Source organism: Poromitra crassiceps (assembly GCF_964638095.1).
Source record: "Poromitra crassiceps genome assembly, chromosome: 16".
Classification (NCBI taxonomy): domain Eukaryota; kingdom Metazoa; phylum Chordata; class Actinopteri; order Beryciformes; family Melamphaidae; genus Poromitra; species Poromitra crassiceps.
Window position 1 is genome coordinate 15,646,675 of NC_139645.1, and position 19,110 is coordinate 15,665,784.

At 44.8% G+C, this 19,110-nt stretch overlaps 1 protein-coding gene and 2 pseudogenes across 3 annotated transcripts in view; 1 reads left to right on the forward strand and 2 right to left on the reverse strand.

Moving 5' to 3' along the window:
* The window catches only part of prmt3 (protein arginine methyltransferase 3), a 114,771-nt gene extending 95,923 nt beyond the window's left edge, over nucleotides 1-18,848 (reverse strand). Inside the window, exons 1-8 of the mRNA XM_083652581.1 lie at nucleotides 18,814-18,848; nucleotides 18,344-18,476; nucleotides 16,684-16,766; nucleotides 16,529-16,578; nucleotides 12,301-12,406; nucleotides 7,487-7,661; nucleotides 4,273-4,423; nucleotides 1,433-1,498 (exon numbers count right to left, since the gene is read on the reverse strand). Of these exons, the coding sequence (XP_083508707.1) occupies nucleotides 1,433-1,498; nucleotides 4,273-4,423; nucleotides 7,487-7,661; nucleotides 12,301-12,406; nucleotides 16,529-16,578; nucleotides 16,684-16,766; nucleotides 18,344-18,476; nucleotides 18,814-18,835 (786 nt within the window). The 5' untranslated portion in view covers nucleotides 18,836-18,848. The remainder of the gene's footprint in view (nucleotides 1-1,432; nucleotides 1,499-4,272; nucleotides 4,424-7,486; nucleotides 7,662-12,300; nucleotides 12,407-16,528; nucleotides 16,579-16,683; nucleotides 16,767-18,343; nucleotides 18,477-18,813) is intronic.
* Nucleotides 8,752-9,630, forward strand: LOC310790875 (cyclin-H pseudogene; annotated as a pseudogene). Its single transcript has one exon. The product of its transcript is annotated as a cyclin-H pseudogene (transcript).
* LOC310790872 (exocyst complex component 3 pseudogene) lies at nucleotides 12,916-15,117 on the reverse strand (annotated as a pseudogene). The gene has a single exon. The product of its transcript is annotated as an exocyst complex component 3 pseudogene (transcript).
* Nucleotides 18,849-19,110: the final 262 nt, after the last annotated feature.

Here is a 19,110-nt window from a genome sequence, read left to right on the forward strand (position 1 = left end):
GCTTTGTATCATTAGAACATCAGTAGTATATCAGAAAACTGTAAACGGTTTTGAAGTCTATCATTTAATTTGACAGTTATTGAGTGGTAAAGTGTGGACCAGTGACATCACTGGTCCACACTAACTCAAATGAATAACTCATTAACTCAAATCAACTCTCAATAACTGTCAAACTATTATTCATCTAGTTTGACAGTTATTGAGAGTTGATTTGAGTTAGTGAGTTATTCATTTGAGTTAGTGTGGACCAGTGATGTCACTGGTCCACACTTTAACACTCAATAACTGTCAAATTAAATGACATACTTCAAAACAGTTTAGTTTTCTGATATACTACTGATGTTCTAATGATACAAAGCTGGTTGAAAATGGGCAGAGCGTTCCTTTAATATGCCACAAAAAATAGAATAAAAATAAAGATTGTTCACAAGTCCCAAATTTCAAGTCCAAGTCAAGTCTCAAGTCTTTGAGGATGAGTCACAAGTCAAGTCGCAAGTCACTGTGTGTGTAGTCTCGCTGGCCAGCCTCCCCTCCCTCCCTACCGGGAGAGGAGTCTGGCGCCGCAGGTCTCCATAACAGGGATAAACCCTCCCCTGCTCTACTCTGCTCTCCCATTGGAGCGACTGTTTCAGTCGCTGCCGGATGTCCGCTCCCGGCTTATTACAAACTCTGTCATTGGCTCCGACCATGTCAATCAGAGCGGCTTCCACTCCCTCCTCCCTGTGTGTCGCTGTAAACAGTGCCCTGCCGCGGTAGTGAAAACAACGCTAACTAGCTAGCAAGCTAACTGCAGAAACCTACATGCTAGCTCGTTGCTACATGCTGAAAACGCCAATTGGATTGTTGGAAACTATTTTCCAAGGGCACTGCCGCTAAGCGCCGCCCATCGCAATCCCACTATGGAGACCTGCGGCGCCAGACTACTGTGTGTGTGGTTCTGCGCAGCCATGACTTGGAGCCTTGCCGCCGACGAGCGGCGACAGCGAGACTGTGCATATTCGAACGTAACTCGTCCAAAACACGTCCAAAATGTTATCGTGTCGTTTACCAAGAACTTGCAATCGTGTCGGTGGGGGGAACATTTTATCGTCCCTCCATTTCAAAACTCATTCCGGTGAGCCTGCAGAAGGCTTTGCTAGATGAGGGACAAGCACTGTTAAATGAGGAAATGGCATTTCCTCATTCCTCGCAACAAGGAGTTGACGCCGCGGAGTCACATAGCTGCACGGCCCCTCCGCCGAGCTGCGCCGATAGACGCCCAGCTGCGGCGACCCCCTCGGCGCAGTCAGCGCCGTCGATTTCGCTCGAGCATAATTTGCGCTTTAAAGGGACTCTAACACACGCGCGCGCACACACACACACACACACACACACACACACACACACACACACACACAGAGGTATCTGTTTGCATATGTCGGGCCCGTCTCACCTTGTCTTTGAACACTTCCGGGTTGCGGTACATGAAGTCGCGGTAGCTCTCTGTGCGCACCTTATCCTGTGAAGAGACAATGATGACAACTGAAGAACAGCAGCAGTGCTAAAAATAGGCGAGGTGCCTGCTGTGGCTAGTAAGCACTGAGAGTGTCACTTTTACATAGGAAATAAATCAAATGGCTCACGGGTCCTTGGATCTACAGTATCTGTTTGACAGTAATGTACAGTACCATCTACTGTACTTGTGTGTTGTTCTTGATGTGAAATCACAATAAAAAAAATGTTGGGAAACAGACCAAAATGAAAACATACTGCAGTGGTTCTGGAGTAAAGAGAGACTCAGTGATTCTCAACCTTTTTCATATCAAGGACTCTAACGTGGTCCACACTAGAGGCGTGGACCCATTTGATGAGATCTTGTAGTAGTAGTAGTATATATGGTATATGTAGTCGATATATATATATATATATATATATATATATATATATATATGTGTGTGTGTGTACATCTCTCTATCTCTCTCTCTCTGTGTGTGTGTGTGTGTGTGTGTGTGTGTGTGTGTACATCTCTCTCTCTCTCTCTCTCTCTCTCTCTCTCTCTCTCTCTCTATATATATATATATATATATATATATATATATATATATATATATATATATATATACATACATACATACATACGTGTGTGTGTGTGTGTGTGTGTGTGTGTGTGTGTGTGTGTGTGTGTGTGTGTGTGTGTGTGTGTGTGTGTGTGTGTGTGTGTGTGTGTGTGTGTGTCATCAGATCATCAGTATTGTACCTGGAACAGGGCATGTAAAGCCGTGTCTCTGCAGGAGCAGATAGCATCAGATCGTAAAGAACGTTCTGCATGTGCACTGACTGCAAAACACTCTCCATCTTAACAAGTCCTTTAAGTCTAGTACTAGTCCTAGTCTAGTCTTAAAATTATACCCTTCTCATAAGGAGTGAGAGAATGCCAGTGGGGTTTTGATCACTTCACTTGTTCCAATACAAGTCAACTTGTTTCAATACAAGTCAACTTGTTTCAATACAAGTCAACTTGTTTCAATACAAGTCAACTTGTTTCAATACAAGTCAACTTGTTTCAATACAAGTCAACTTGTTTCAATACAAGTCAACTTGTTTCAGGAATCCAGTAGAATCAAGAGTCACCTTCTTGACAGCAGTGCAGTGATGCTGACTGCTTTCTACAGACGGACACTCATTTGTAGAAAATCAAGTGGAGCCGCATTGGAAAGCAGTGGAGTTTCTCCTCGGTGGCAGCCAGGGTTTTTTCTCTCTTATCAAAAATGAGATGTGTAGACTGAATATGACACTAAATGGTTATGATGGACTTGATGTGTAGACTGAATATGACACTAAATGGTTATGATGGACTTTTGTTTCTTTTGCAGTGTAGCAAAGGATCACGTGGAGCGAAGGAGAAGAAGGTCACTGATAGTAAGCAGAGCGTTTGATTCAGGCCGTTTGATTCAGGCCGTTTGATTCAGACCGTTTGATTCAGGCCTTTCGATTCAGGCCTTTCGATTCAGGCCTTTCCGATTCAGGCCTTTCCGATTCAGGCCTTTTCGATTCAGGCCTTTCCGATTCAGACTTTTCGATTCAGGCCTTTCCGATTCAGACTTTTCGATTCAGACTTTTCGATTCAGACTTCTCAATTCAGACTTCTCGATTCAGACTTCTCGATTCAGACTTTTCGATTCAGACTTCTCGATTCAGACTTCTCGATTCAGACCTCTCGATTCAGACGGTTTGATTCAGGCCGTTTGATTCAGGCCGTTTGATTCAGGCCGTTTGATTCAGACCGTTTGATTCAATTGAAAATGAAGTGACAAAGAAGTCAAACAAACAACTCGGAAAGCATCTCTCTCTCTCTCTCTCTCTCTCGCTCTCACAAACACACATTGCGCCAAAGGTGATGCACTTTATGGCGACCCGTGAGAGAGAGAGAGAGTTTGCCGGCGTTCTACCGCAAAGCGCTCACGTGTCCGCGCGGGGATGTGATGGAGTTTACAGTCTGACGCATACACACACGCATGAGGCCAAACTTAACAGCGGCTTAGCACCAATCAGAACGGAGGCAAAAGGAATGTGTCTAAAGCACTGCGGTAAGTCGAACAGGAAGGGAGGAGAGAGGGAGAGGGAGAGAGAAAGAGGGAGAGAGAGAGATAACCCCCCCCCCCCCCCACTTAGAGTTTTCAGTGTTTAAGTGGTGTAAAAACTAATTCCTACACCTCCAGCGTTTGCCGGTGTTTCTCATGACACGTTGAGAAAATGTCTTGTACTCAATATCAATGTATGTGCAGGGACCATCATTTTCATTTACATGCTACATCCAATCAGCCGAGTCGCACGGCGATGAGCCCCGCCTCCGCTCTGCAGAGGCTTCAGCACTGGGTGGGGTGGGGGGGAGTTCTAAATGTGTGTGTGTGTGTGTTTTATTCTCATCGTTGATTAATCTGTCGGTTGTTTTCTCGACTAATAGATTAACTTGTTTGGTCTATAAAACGTGAGAAAATGGTGAAAAATGTCAGTCAGCGCTTCCCAAAGCCCAAGACGACGTCCTCAAATGTCTTGTTTTGTCCACAACCCAAAGAGATTTAAGTTTGCTGTCATAGAGGAGTAAAGAAACAAGAACACATTGACATTTAAGAAGCTGGAATCAGAGAAGTTTGACTTTTCCCCCCCTTCAAAAAATGACTCGATTAATCAATTATCGAATTAGTTGACGATCAATTTAATCATTGACAACAAATCGATTCATCGTTGCAGCTCCAGTGCGTGTGTGTGTGTGTATGCGTGTGTGTGTCAGACCTTCAGCATCTCCTCGTGGATGCCGTAGTGGCCGTAGGAGCTGAAGTAGGCCTCGTCCTCGTCCTCCCGCAGCTCGGCCATGGCGCCGCCCGGCGGGTTGCCAGGTCCCCGGCCGCAACCTGCGTTCAGGACCAGACCCTGGGCCAGCAGCCTGCACGGCACGCACGCACACACACACACACACACACACACACACACACACACACACACACACACACACACACACACACACACAGAGGAGCGTCTGCTGTGACACCTCGGCCACAAAGCGCACACGCATGCACACGCATGCACGAGCGCGCGCGCGCGCACACACACACACATGCACGCGCGCGCACACACACACACACACACACACACATACACACAACCTTCATGCAGGACGTAGCAGTAAATGGAGGGGATGGGAGGCATTCATCTTTCTCACTACCTTTACACGCCCCCCCCCCCCCCCTCTCTCTCTCACTCTTTCTGTATTTTTCCCTTATTGCCCCCCCCTCACTTTAACCTCTCTATGCTGCAGTGGAATTTTCCCACAAACTTCTTCCACCGTGGTGTAGCCCATGCCCCCTCCTGCCCATACTGGGTTCACTGTCTCCCCCTGCTGGCTCCTGGATGTCGGTGCGGGACTTGACTCACAGCACAAACTCTCTCCACCTCTAAAAAGGCATACCTGCCCACAGTACTTTTTTTAATCTTTCAGCCCTTTTCCCCCCGCTGTGCTGCAGATTGGTCACTTCTCCTGATAATCAATTATTTTTGTTTATTTTATTTTTTTAACCTTTATTTAACCAGGTCGGTCGCATTGAGATACAAAGACCTGTTTTTCAAGGGAAGCCTGGCCAAGATAGCACTGCAGCATCAAAGAGCTAAAGTTACAACATTTAAACAGACCAACACCAAGGCACAAACACGCAATGAAACAGGCAAAAGCAGTTACAACGTTCATAAAAAAAACATGTGCAAATACGAAAATAATCTACATTTATGTCTCTCATTAGACAGAGAGACATAGATGTACGAATATTGAGTAAGATACAGAAACAGGGTATATACTATATATGCAGGACTCCTGAAGTTAAATTCAATACGTTTTAAGACCTTTTCAATATATTTTATGACCTCAACGCCACTTTCATTGATAGCGTGTATATCACAAGTTTCACGATATATACAGTAGATTCAATCTTTTGGACGATACGATATTTGCCGATATCACAAAGTCTGCCACGACGATACGATTCTGATTCAATTCAGGGGTCTGCGATCGATATGAGACGATATGATATGCCCATGTAACACAATCAGCACAACAGCTACAAAATGTAACACCTCAAGAAATGGCGTTTAACACTTTTCAATACTTTTTATTAAGGGCCTTCATTTTCGCTGAATTGATTTATCAACTTTGTTTTAATACTTTTAAATACCCCCCCGGATACCCTGAGAACACTTTTTTAGTCCGACACCACGCACCCCCCATACATGCACGATGAACACGCACATATTGAAATACACACGCAGCTCTGATCAGATTAACCACTCTGATCCCACACCAAAATTCACACACAGAACAGACCCAGCCTATTGACACGTGAACGCACAGATGAAACGATAACAGCCAGACCACAACCAAAACACATCCTGCCACAAGCGCCAGTCTAAATCAACATCGTCATATTCATTATTATCATAAGAAACATAAGTTATTTATTCTAAGTCAGCAGCACTCCGCACAGAGACGCACACACACCCACACTGAGACAAGCGCAGCTGCACAGTGAGATGAAAACTAACCAACAACACACAATAGCCCAGCAGCCACAGCATGATGACTGACAGTAATATTAGTAGGGGTGGGGAAAAAAATCGATTCACCTAAGTATCGCGATTTTTAATGTCACGATTTTTTGAATCGATCTTTTATTCCAGAATCGATAAAAAAAAATTTGGGTGCTTGCAGTCAGGCCACTCACTGAACAGCAGGCCAGGCGCCGCCTACTGGTTTACTAGTGGTTTTATTACTTTATTAGTTACGGTAGTCTGAAGTTATAATTACACTTCAGGGTTAAAGTGGGTGCATCTCATTGTAAAATTGGACTTCAAAACACTAATGAGGGTTTCAAACCTCCATGATTGGAATTTGGAAACCCTGATTGGTGTTTTGCTTGCACCTGTGTTTATTCGGCCTTTTCGACACAAAATGGCCCCCGTGAAAAGGGTCTATAATGGCCTTGTTAACTGCACACAAAAAAGGGGGCTGTTTACCGATTGCAGTTGGGTCACATAATTTGTTGTTTGTTTCATAATGACATGACAGTATGATTTAATTTGTGCTCATTCAAAGATAGTGTGATGAAGGGCTTAAAAGACTTTAAAACAGGTCAGTTATTTGTTTATAATGAAGATTTATTTGTTTCCCTGTCACAAAAGGCGTAAAAAAAACATATTGGTATCAGCTATCAGCCAAATTGTTATTTTAAACATCGGTATCGGCCCAGAATTTTGCAATGGGAGCATCCCTAGTTTGGACTCAATGTGGCTTGGAGGAGGAGGAGGAAAGCAGGTAGCCACAGCTTGGAACGCAAGCTACTTAGCAACAGCTATGTACTTGATTGCAGTGGAAGGAGGAGCTTGCCGGGCCCCTCAGCTTTTAACGTTAGCGGTTGAGGCTGACAGAATCCAGGTGCTCCAGGATCACTTTTAGAGGTAAAACATACTTCAAAATGTAAAAAAAAAAAAAAAGAGAGAATAAAAAAGTGTGTTTACATTCTAAGGCCCCTAAAAAGGTTGCATAATATACCTATAACCCCATTGATACCTGATGCAGCATTTGCATGTATATCCCTCATTTGTGTGTGTATCCCTTTAAGACCGCGAACCGCGTCACGTGGTCTTAAAGGGACACACACACAAATACTGCATCGGGTATCAATGGGTTAAACGACTTGTTCTTGTTTCTAACTTTAATTTATTATAGTTTGTGGAGTGAGCGTTGGTTGGGGGTGGAGAGTACTTGGGAGGCATCTTTGTACGTGTCTGTGTACCTGCAATTGTCTTTCGGTTTGTTGTATTGTAGCTGTATTTGTGTTTCATCTCAAGGGGTTCATCATTCAATAGAGTTCATATTTCAATAGAGTTGAAATAAGAAATGTCACTTTCAGCAAAACTTTTTTCGCAGTAGAAGCGGTGAAAGCGTCGAGACGCGACTGACTTGAGCTTGTGCAGGTCGTCCATGGCCCTGGCCAGCGCCTCCTCTGAGCGGCAGACTCTTTCCTGCAGCAGTGCATCATGGGACTGGGACTGGGCACTCTGCAGCGATGCATCATGGGACTGGGCCTGTGCCGCCGACGGCCCCGCCCCCTCACTGTCACACAGCTCCTCGGGGTCTGACGGAGAGAACGACCAGAGACACAAAACATGCGAACTGAACAGAAAGACCACCGATGCGTGAAATCAAGACTGAATTCATTCATATTTCAGTCTCTCTAACTTCATATTGTCCACTCGGTCTCTCTAGCTTCACATTTCCCCTCATATCATCTTTCAGCACGGAGTTCTCTGAGGAAAATGTGGTTATTATTATAGATTATTTTACCGATCTGCTTTTAATTTAATCTAATGCAAACAACGTTAAAGGAACTTCGCCGATTTTCAACCCGTTTTGTATCTTTACAAAATCAGTAGTATATCTGAAAACTGCAGACATTCATTTAGTTTGACAGTTATTGAGAGTTGAGTTAAGTTGTGGACCAGTGATGTCATTTTTGTGCATGCTCAAATCAACTCTCAATAACTGTCAAACTAAATGAATGTCAGCTAAACTGTTTACAGTTTTCAGATACTAGATACAGTTTTCAGATACTAGAAATGTATTCGCTCGCTCGCTGTGCGGGCTCACATACGCAGCAACGGCCGCTGTGCAGCCTTGCCTGCCCTTGACATGTGCAGCGCACAATTGCTCAACTTCACATCACTGATGGCATCGCTCACTGATGAGTGCTCGAGTGACATCATGGAGTGCTCGAGTGACATCACTCAGCGCACAATTGATCAACTTGGCACCACTGATGATGATGTCAGTGAGTGATCAGTAGTGAGAGAAAAGTAGAGTCCGCACATTGACTGATGATGTCATAGACACTGTGACATCATCAGTGACATCACAATTGCTCGAGTGACCATCACTGATGACATCGAGTGCTCGAGTGACATCACTGTTGATGTCGGACATTGATCTCACATTGTGGGTCAACAATTGCAGACGATGATGATGTCATAGACACTGTGACATCATCAGTGACGTCACAATTGCTGGGACGATGACGTAAGAGTTGCGACGCGCATCAGTTGATGCTGCTGCTGGTGGTACTTTGTGTTTTATAACTTAAGACGGAGTTAAATTACATTATGAACCCCCACCCCCTTGTTCTAGTTTCGGTCTGGCTAGCGTGTATGTTTCATAAATAACAGGCAGTCATGTTCCACAACAGCTCACACAGAAAGCACTGGATTTTTGACACTGAAGACACTGTGGAGCGGTTAAGGTGTGAGGCCAACCAGAAGGTCCGCAACAAAATGATAGCAAGTGAGTCCATGTTCCTGCAGCAGCATGAGGAAGACGTCTTGTTCAGACACTATGAGAAGAGGCTGCTGGACCTCTGCAATGCGTTTAAGCCTGTGATGCCCAAGTCTGTAGTGGGCACAGCAATCATGTACTTTCATAAGATTCTACCTGAACAACTCGCTCATGGATTACCACCCCAGGATTAGAATGCGGACCTGTTCGTAACTTGTCCTGTAAGGTGGATGAGTTCAACGTCTCCAGCACCCAGTTTGTGGGTAACCTCCTGCAGGAGACGCCGGCGGGGGCAAGAGAGGGTCCTGCAGCAGATCCTGGTAGTACGAGCTCCTGCTCATCCAGCAGCTCAACTTCCACCTGGTGGTCCACAACCCCTACAGACCCATGAAGGGCCTGCTCATCGACCTGAAGACAAGGTATCCCCCTTCTGGAGAACCCGGAGTCACTGAGGAAGTGCGCCGATGACTTTCTGACACGGGCGACCATGAGGAGGACAAGGATACCCTCTCAAAGATGTATGAATCAATGAGACGCATGCAAAACCTCATGAAGAAGTATGAACTTCCCAAACCAGAGGAGGTGAATGTTTACAAACAGAAGTTGGAGAGGATTCACGCCGAATTTACCACAAGCTCAAACAAAAGAAAACGAGGATATGAGGATGACGACCATATGGCAAAGGAACCTCGTTTAACAGAAGAGGAGTGGACTGACAAAGAAGAATTGCTATGAGCATTTACTGTACACCTATATGGTTTTGAATCCAAACAAAGTGCTAGCTGATTATACAGCATAACAATGAATTACGGTACACCTTGTCAGGGTTAATGACACACAGGAGGAGGCTTCATAGAAAATATTGAGTGTGTCAAAGACTTTGCCATTTACATGTGTTCAGGACAGTTCAGATATTTACTTTTCCACATTATATTGAGATCAAACAACATTTGCCATGTTGGTTTCCCTTTCTGTAAAAAGAATAAAGATATTAATAAAAAAACACAAAAAAAAAAAAAAAAAAAACCATCACAATTGCTGGAGTGACCATCACTGATGACCAGTGTTGGGGGTAACTCGTTACAAAAGTAACATATTACATGTAATATATTACTTTTAGCAGTAACTCAGTAATATAACTTATTACTTATAGGATTTCAGTAATATTATGCCAGTTACTTTGACAAGTAACTCAAGTTACAAATTGAGTTACATTTTATTAAATCAAAGCACATATTTAAAAAAGAGACAATAATTTCCTAATCAAACTGTGTTTTTATGCAAATAACCACTATAGATGACAATAACAAAGGAAAAGAATAACATTTAGAATTTTGGATTGTTTACACTGTGACTTGAAGGCGGTTGAAATACATTTTTAGGATGGTTCCGGGGCAGCAATGTCATTCTGCTGCTGCTGTTGTTTTGGTAAAAGTAATGCAAAAGTAGTGTAATAAGTAACAAGTTACTCTACACAGACAGTAATATTGTAAAGTAACTTATTACTTTCAAATGAAAGTAACTAGTAATATGTAGTATATTACATTTTGAAAGTAACTTGCCCCACACTGCTGATGACATCATCAAGTGCTCGAGTGACATCACTGCTGATGTCAGACATTGATCTCACATTGTGGGTCAACAATTGCAGACAGACATACAGACACAACCCACTTACTCCCTTTTAGATAGATAGATAGATAGATAGATAGATAGATAGATAGATAGATACTACTGATTTTGTTATGATACAAAGCTGGTTGAAATCAGCGGTGTTCCTTTAAACAACATAGCCAAAGGATTTGGGTTAATGAATTCGATGCAAGAGAGGGGAGCTGGGACAATCAAATACTATATTGCATGAGCTGTCATCCTTTGAAGAATTAAGACATACTCAAATAGATTTGTTTTTTTACAGTATTTGCATGTTTCCAGGTCATGTTTGTCCAGATGATGGTTGCTGTCATAGGAATATAAATGAGTAACATGATCCACTGAAAAGGTGTGGAGACAGCAGAGCAAAGGTGAGGTGCTGTCAGATATAGAGATGATACTGCTTTCCACACATCACATTGACTAGGCTGAAGCTGCTGAAGACAGACGGAGGAGTCCAGCACACCAGGTTGGTAGACATGTTTTTATCACTTTACTGAGGCAACTGTCTGCTTCATTTCAGAAATATATTGCCAGTATGATTTCAATATTGATTCTTTGATTGTGTTGAAGCTGGTTTTCCTGTCAAAGCAGTAAGCAGCATGGCACTCTGATTTCTTCAACATCCCATAGAAACTGTGGAGTCAAGATGACACGCCCTGAAGAAAACACATCAGTCCCCATCTTCACCAACAGCTCCGACCTTCACCAGATTCCTCTTCAGTGGCTTGTTACCGCTGGAAACGCAATCAACTTAATCCTGGGTGTCCCTGCCAATGGCTTCATCCTTTGTCTGATGGTGACCAGAGGAAGAGCCGTGATGACCACAGAGTTCTTATCTCAACCTCACTGTGTCTGAGATGTTCTATGGGTTGGGAAATATCATTTCTTTCATCAACCGTTCACAGCACCGACAGCACGGTCCTTGCTGTGATCGGTCGGGGCGCTTTCTTTTTCTTTGTTTTCCTGGTTTTTAAGGCTGCATTACGCTAAAGTGACGTCATTTTGTCAACTTATCAGACTGTTCTAGCTGTTCTCTTATTTGCCTTTACCCACTTAAGCTGTGTTCACACAGAGATATTTATTTTTCTCCCTGTCGCTCGATTCAACCCTTTGGAATCGCTCTGTCGCTGTGTTTAAATCGCTCCGCAAACCGGGAGCGCACTCCGCCCTCGGGCCGAGGTGTTCGTACTCAGAGCTCGGAGAGAGGGAGAGACTATTTGTGCAAAATTGGCAGCACCTGTGTCGGCCCGCTGATAGATGTGGGCGGGGTGCAGCGAGCTTGAGAAACGAGAGAGATCCTCACTGTCAAGAAACAAGCAGCACACAGCTCTAACGTTAGGCAGGATGAAAACGCAAACAACACAACTGTGTTTTCCCCCGATGCAAGAATGAATAAATACTCTGGGGTTACGGCAGCCAATCAGCGTTGAGCGGCAAGCGACTGTTGGCAGCGAAATTTCGCTCGAGTTGGGATATTTCATCTCGGGCGACGAGCGAATTTTCGCCCTATCGCTCTGTCTCTGTCGCTCAAGACGCCCAGCGATTTTTCTCCCGGGCGAATATACGCTCAATCGCTCGTTTGCATTGACTTTGTATGTAAACTCGATGCCGGTGAAAAACTTTAATAGGTCGGTGTGAACGCACCCTTTAGTCAATCTATCCAGATTACTGACAATTATTGATCAAAAATCGACTTAAATAATTGGATAATTAGATATATCGTCCCATCCCTATAGTATTGAACAGATGTGTGTAGTAAAACTTGAATGGAGTCTGGACGAGACGTCCCGTACCTGTCTGCAGCAGCGGGTCATCCTGCAGCACGGGTCGCAGGAAGGCTTCACTGTCCCAGGGCAGAGCAGCATCGGGCAGCTTGGTCAGGCTCGCCGCACTGCACCTCTGAGAACACATTTGGAAAAAAATATTCTTTACAGCACAGTGCACCTTCCTTTTCAATGTGACTTCAGTTATGTAAAGTACTTTGTAAAGTAAACTGTATACAGTAGCTATTCCAGGATGGAATTGAATTTGACCCCCCCAACATAACCAAGCAAAACCATACGTCATCACTGAGTGATTCTTCAGTGATTGAGTTTTGATGTCATAGGCATTGTGTGAGATCAGGCTTGAACCCCTGGTATTGCCGCTTGCGGCTAGATTTCAGAATTGTAATTTTATTCTTATTTCCGAAGCAGAAATGAGATCAGAGTGACATGGGACAATGGACAAGAAAACAGGAATCCGCATTATAAAATGGCAGCGGAGTGTCTTGAAAAAGAAATGGCAAATGCCATGCTTGCTTCTAGTCCTTTGACATTGGGAACAGCGAAGAAACCAACCCATAGATGGTTACATGTAATGAGACCACATTCTACTGTATTTGTGCAGCCTGGCAGTTGCCGTAGAGGTCATGGATGTCGTGGAGATGTGGGAACAGAGATGTCTTTGAAGATGGGCTGCGTGACCCCAGCGTTGGACGACTTGTTCTCGCTCAGAGTCTCAATGACCATTTGACGCATTTCCCGGCTGGCATCACCACGCACTGCCAACAGAGCCAGGATGTGCTCCTCCCTGATATCGGGGTATTTGGAGACGAGAGTAGAGACCTCCAGATAAAGCATTGTGCTCAGTGAGGTCAGTTTGATGACTTCGGCGATGGCAGCGATGGCGTCACACAGCCGGTCTCGGTCTTCTCCAGCAGCCAGTTTCCTGAAGAGGAACTTGATCTGCTCTGCCTCTTTGATCATCCTGTCGGCTCCCTCTCTCCTCTCCGCTGCCGTCTTGAAGGTGATCCTCTTCTGCATCACAGCGTCGATGTACTCCACCACCACTCTGCAATGGGCTGAGCTTGTCATCTCCTGCTTGAAGGGTTTCTTGATCTTGTTGAAGACGCACTTGAAGTAGTCCTCCACGGTGAGACAGATGGTGTCCACGGCATCGCAGCCCGTGAGCCACCTCCTGGTCAGCAGTTTGTTAAGGTGAGGTTCAAGGTCCAGGAAGACTTCGTCTAGCAGGAACTGGCATCCCTCCTTAGCCACGTCCATCAGACTCTTCTCCATGGCAGCGTCGCTCCCAGTGGGCTCTGAGGTCTGGGAGTACTTCCTCTCAAGGCGGTCGATGGACTCTTTGAACGTCTGGCAGTTGTTAATGATGGCAATCATGTACTGCATGTAGCACTGAGGCAGATGTCGGTCTCTCAGGTGCTTCTCTTTGTAGGCCATCACCTCCTCTCTATACCTGATGAGGAAGGTGTTCATCTGTTTGAGGCAGAGCTTAAGAACCTGCTCTTTGAAACTCTTGTCTATCTCCGCAGCCACCTGCAGATTCTGCTCGAACATCTGGAACACTATAGCAGGCAGGATGGTCTGGTAGTAGCTGTCCTGGTCAGCCTCGGGCTCTGTGTCTCTCTGCCAGTCCATCTTGTCTATTTCCAAGGCGTTATGCAGCCAACCTGTTATATTAGATGTGCATGTCTCAATGTATTTACTGAGCAGTTCGTCCACCACATCCTGAGGCAGCAAAGGCTCCAGCTGGTTGATGTCACACTCTGAACGAAGCTCTGGATGACCCATCATCTCCACACTCTTATATGTGTTGAGGACCCAGGTAAGTAGGGAGACAATTTCGTTAGCCTCCAAGTCTTTGGAGGTCAGCTCCTCGACTTGAGTCGAAACAGCGCTATGGTACAGACAGAAAAACCTATGGAAGGTGTTGTAGTGTGGAGGGAAGCATTGCACCATGAGGTTCTTGACGATGATGAGGTCAGCCAGAACATACTTCCTGGTTATCTCCAGAAGGCGAACGAGCCACATCTTGTCAACCTCCCTTGTCACTGCCTGTGTGCACTCAATCCGGGTGCTGATTGTACCCTCCAAGACCGCGAACATCTTGTCCTTCCACTGTTTTGGTCGCCCCGGTGGGATGAACCCAGTCTGCTTCTTGCGGTCCAGCTTTCGTCGGTCAACCTTCTCCTCGCGTTCGATGATTCGAACCACAGTGACCAACATGGTGGGGTCACGGCGAACCATCGTCGTGGACCGCTGGAGCACCATCCAAAGCTGCTTGGCCAGCTCGTCTGATAATGCCTGAATATCTTTGAAGTAGATGCAGATGAGGTGCACGTCACTGGCGTTCTTGCTGTCCATACGATACTGCTCGTACATCAGGTCATCCCGCGAGCACTCCAGGTCCATCAGCTTGTGGTGGGCCTGCAGCAGCTCGCCCTGCTCTATCAGCTGCTGGGTCTCTTCCACTATCTCTGGTACTGAGAAGATGTTTTTGAGGTTTCCCACAGCGGAGGCCAGCTGACTGTGTTGGACCACGGCATCTTTCACGTCTTTCAGATTCTCAATGATGATGCTCTGCCTCCAGTCAGCCAGTGAGCTCTGGATGTCTTTCACATCCAACAGAGCATTATGCAGCTGGCCCAGTCCAGTGTGAACGCAGTCAAGCTGGGACTGGATAGCTGCCTTCAGTCTGGCCTCCACAGAGGCCATCTTGTGGGCCTCTCGTCTGCGGTACTGCTCCACCTTGTCCAGCTGGTCTGGGCGCTGCAGCATCCCTGCAACACGCTGCATAGCCGTTGCTACTACTTCCTGATTGGTCTCCATAGCAACACCAAGCAGCATCAAATACCAGACTACTCAGCCTTGATTCATTGCTATGTGCATGTCCGAATTGCATGAAACGTATTAGTAGTGGACCCGCGGGAGTTAGAACCCCCACTGGAACACAGCCCACCTACTTATCACTTATATAGCCTCAGACTGATGACATCACTGATGATGTCATCACTGATGACATCATTACTGATGACATCATCACTGAACTTTTATACACCAGATCGGCAATACGTCATTTTGTAGGCGGCTGCCGGCGGCACGTGTTCCCGCCCCCTTTTAGGGGGGAAACACAAGCCTCTCCCCATTGACCTCAATGTAAAATAGCACTACCAAATTTATTTTATAGGGTCAATAATAAACGAGATTGATTCTGTTATTTTTCTATAATGTTTTTGGTAGTGCTATTTAACATTGAAGTCAACGGGGAGAGGCTTTCACTGATGACATCATCACTTATGAGGTAATTAATGCTATCATTGGCTAATTATGGCAATAATTTCCCTAATTAGCCAATGATAGCAAACATTGGTCATGTTTGGAAAGTAGTGCCGGCTACCTCTTTTCCTTCCAAAATGACCAATTATGTGCATTTTGGATTAATATTTCATCGTGTGGTGAGTACCCCGAAGCACAACATGTATTTTGGCGCCCGTGAGATGTGTGTTTTGGCAGATTTTTAACAGCTGTACCATTACCCTCATTCTATGGCGATACTAACTAACTTCACGACTGTAGCTCACTGTGTAAACTGCGCGGACAGTGCCGGTAAGGCATGTAATAATGTCACAAAGCCAAAGTCGCGATAGTCCTTGTACTTCAGTTATGGGGCGGCTGTGGCTCAGGAGGTAGAGCGCGTCGTCCACTAACCAGAAGGTCGGTGGTTCGATCCGCGGCTCCTCCAGTCCGCATGTCGAAGTGTCCTTGGGCAAGACACTGAACCCCAAATTGCTCCTGATGGCTGTGCCAGCACCCTGTTTGGCAGCTGGCCGCCTTCAGTGTGTGAATGGGTGAATGTAGGCACATTGTAAAGCGCTTTGGATAAAAGCATAAATGCAGTCCATTTCATTTTTATGTAAGCTTAGCTTTTTCTGAATTCCTTTTCCCCATAGACATTTTTCTTTATCAATGTAGAAGCAGACAATAGGACATGTAATAGATATACAGATGGGGCAAACAGAGGGTATGAACATAATTTTAGTGAAAATGGGGGGGGTATGATTTTGACAAATTATGAAAATGCGGTGTGTGTGTGTAGAATTTGTATCGTTGACTGATAGATTAAATTATTCGAATCCCATTACATTTAGCTGAAGATTAAATCTGAAGATGATATTGATAGTTAGCACAGTAAGCAAGCCAGACCCGATTAGTAAAATATAAGAATGAGAAATGTACTGACTGTGGAGCGGATGTAGTTGATCATCTTTATGTAGCCGTAGTCATCCAAATCTGATGGAGAGGAAGGAGTCATTCTGTCACGACACAAATCTGCTGCTTCTCATATTCTCATCTCAAATACAGAAAGGCAGAAAGCAGACGAGTGACTCTACTTACCGTGTCTTCTTATCACGTCCACCAGATTGACTTGGTGCTCATCTGTGCAGTGCTGCAGAGTGCTCCATACTGACTTAAACAACCTGGACAAAACAGAGAACAACATGCGGGCAATTGAAGATTAAAGAGTAGTAAACAAACAGGTAAACAGAGTAACACCAACTCACAAACAAATGAAATGTTGACACTGCAATATGGGGGGGGGGGGGGGGGGGATCATGTCTGATCATTTTAGAGTAGCAGAGGAGGTTTGCGCTCTTTAAGACTCAGGCTTACAAACGATTACTCAAGGTGTGTGAGGCCAGGTAAATAGTCCAAACAAAGAGTGAAGAAGGCTCGCACACTTTCAAAAGATGAGGCATACGGATGCAAAAAATCCGGCTTTAATTCACAATAGTGCGAAAAAAAGTGACAAGTGATACAAACGGAAAAGAACGTTTGGGTCTTCAGACCACCGTCAGCCAGTCTCAGCTGCTTGTAACAGGCTTAAGTAGGCTGGCAGATGCCTCATCTTTTGAAAGTGTGCGAGCCTTCTTCACTCTTTGTTTCACTCTCGCTGATTGGCTCTAATCGGGTCTGAGCCCTGTCTGAGCCCATCAGAGAACAGGGATGGGGCGGGACTTCGCAGAAAGCTGGTGGGGAAAATGGTTTTCCCTACTCCACCACTTCCAGTGAAAACTTGCTTCAAGTTTGAGAAATACAAATGTGAATGGGAAGAATCAAACACAATTGGCTTGACAGGGTTAGCGAAAATGAATACAAAGGCATGCGTTCGTAAATACGGTAGTCCTTGCTAATGAGTCCAGATCGCAAAACGCCACAAACGGGACCGAAACGAGCCAGGACTGGCAGGAGGCTGGTGAACACAGGTGAGTTTAACACGTTGCTGAACGTGAACAAGAAGTGGGATAGGGTTAGTTATTTTTAAGTTTAGTGTAGTAGAGTGTCAGATTGTATTTAGCCAACTGCAAGGCATGTGTTTTCTGTGGTGGTGCATGGACGGTGGCCTAGCAAACGTCACGTTAGACAGCAGCATGTCTCAGTCAGGAGAGCAATTCACAAGCAACTCCCAAGGCTGATACAGTAATGACAGCTTTTTAATCCCTTCTGGACATCATGTTCTGAATTGATCAGAATCTGATCAATTAGATTTCCTATCCAGTTGTATTTAGGCTACTAGGAAATAAATAGCTAGATACTGTCATGCCATATAAATCTTGGCTGCTGAGGTGCTTCTCTAGGCTACATTATTATGATGTGATTTGTGAGTTCTACAGTCAAATACATAAACATGAATCTACATGAATCTATATAGTGGACATGAGAGCAAAGTAAACAACTCGGTTATATGCTCACCAATCTGGAAAAATGCATTATTCAATAGGCTAATGCATTAACAGACAAAAAGACAATAAAAAAGGTGTTCAGAGATAAGCAAATATGATATATTTTTCTCAAATATACCCATTTACTGAGGAGTTTATAGCTGAAAGCTATCTATTAGTTAATTGTTAATTATTTTTTCTGGATGAAAGGTGGCAACCCTAACTGTGATATAGGGTCAGTTTGACGACTGTTGACAAAATGTACTTATTGTACATGTTATTGTAGTGTAGCTTAAATCAAGTGGGCTGTGGACTTGTTTGAAGGTGCAGCTCACCTGTCACAGAACAGGCAGGTGATTGGCTGTGTGTCTGAGGCGTCCTCCTCCATGCACTGCCACTGATCTTCATCATCATCATCACCACTGTCTGAGAGCTCTGGCATGTCTTCAGCAGCTCCATCACCACCACCTGTCAAAAGCAAATTCTCGTAGTTAAAACAGCCTCGAAGCCAGCGTCAGTTCAGACGCTTCGCACTATGGAAGCTGTACGGTTTATATTGCTTTAGGTTCATAGGATGTATTGGTCTACTCTACCCTAATATCGATTAATCAGTCTAACGTTAGCAATGCCTGAAATGCCACCCGGTGCAGTTACAGCTAAAAGGCTGCTCACACATCGCATAACGCACTTCAGAAGGAAAACATTATGCAATGCAAATTAGCATCATCCAAAACACAGCTTGTGTTTTAACGCCATCCCTTTTCTTCAATTCCTTGGCTTTATATTTGCTATTTACAACACTCACGTGGGTCTGTGTATTCCGCCATGATGTCGCCTTGGTTTCAATAGACTTCCGGGTGACGCTTTGTTTACGTCAAGGAAGGGGTGTGACGAGTGTGACGCGTTCCTTCAGAAAAGCGGCACATCCACAAAATCACCACTAGATGTCACCAAATGTTAGTATATGATAAGTCACAGGAGCTGGCCAACGCACTCATTATGGCATTACTGTTGTGTGCTGTATTCGACAGCTAAGAGACAAACAAAATATGACAGAAGCGGAGGAGACATGGGAGTGTGGACATGTGATGATTGACTCAAA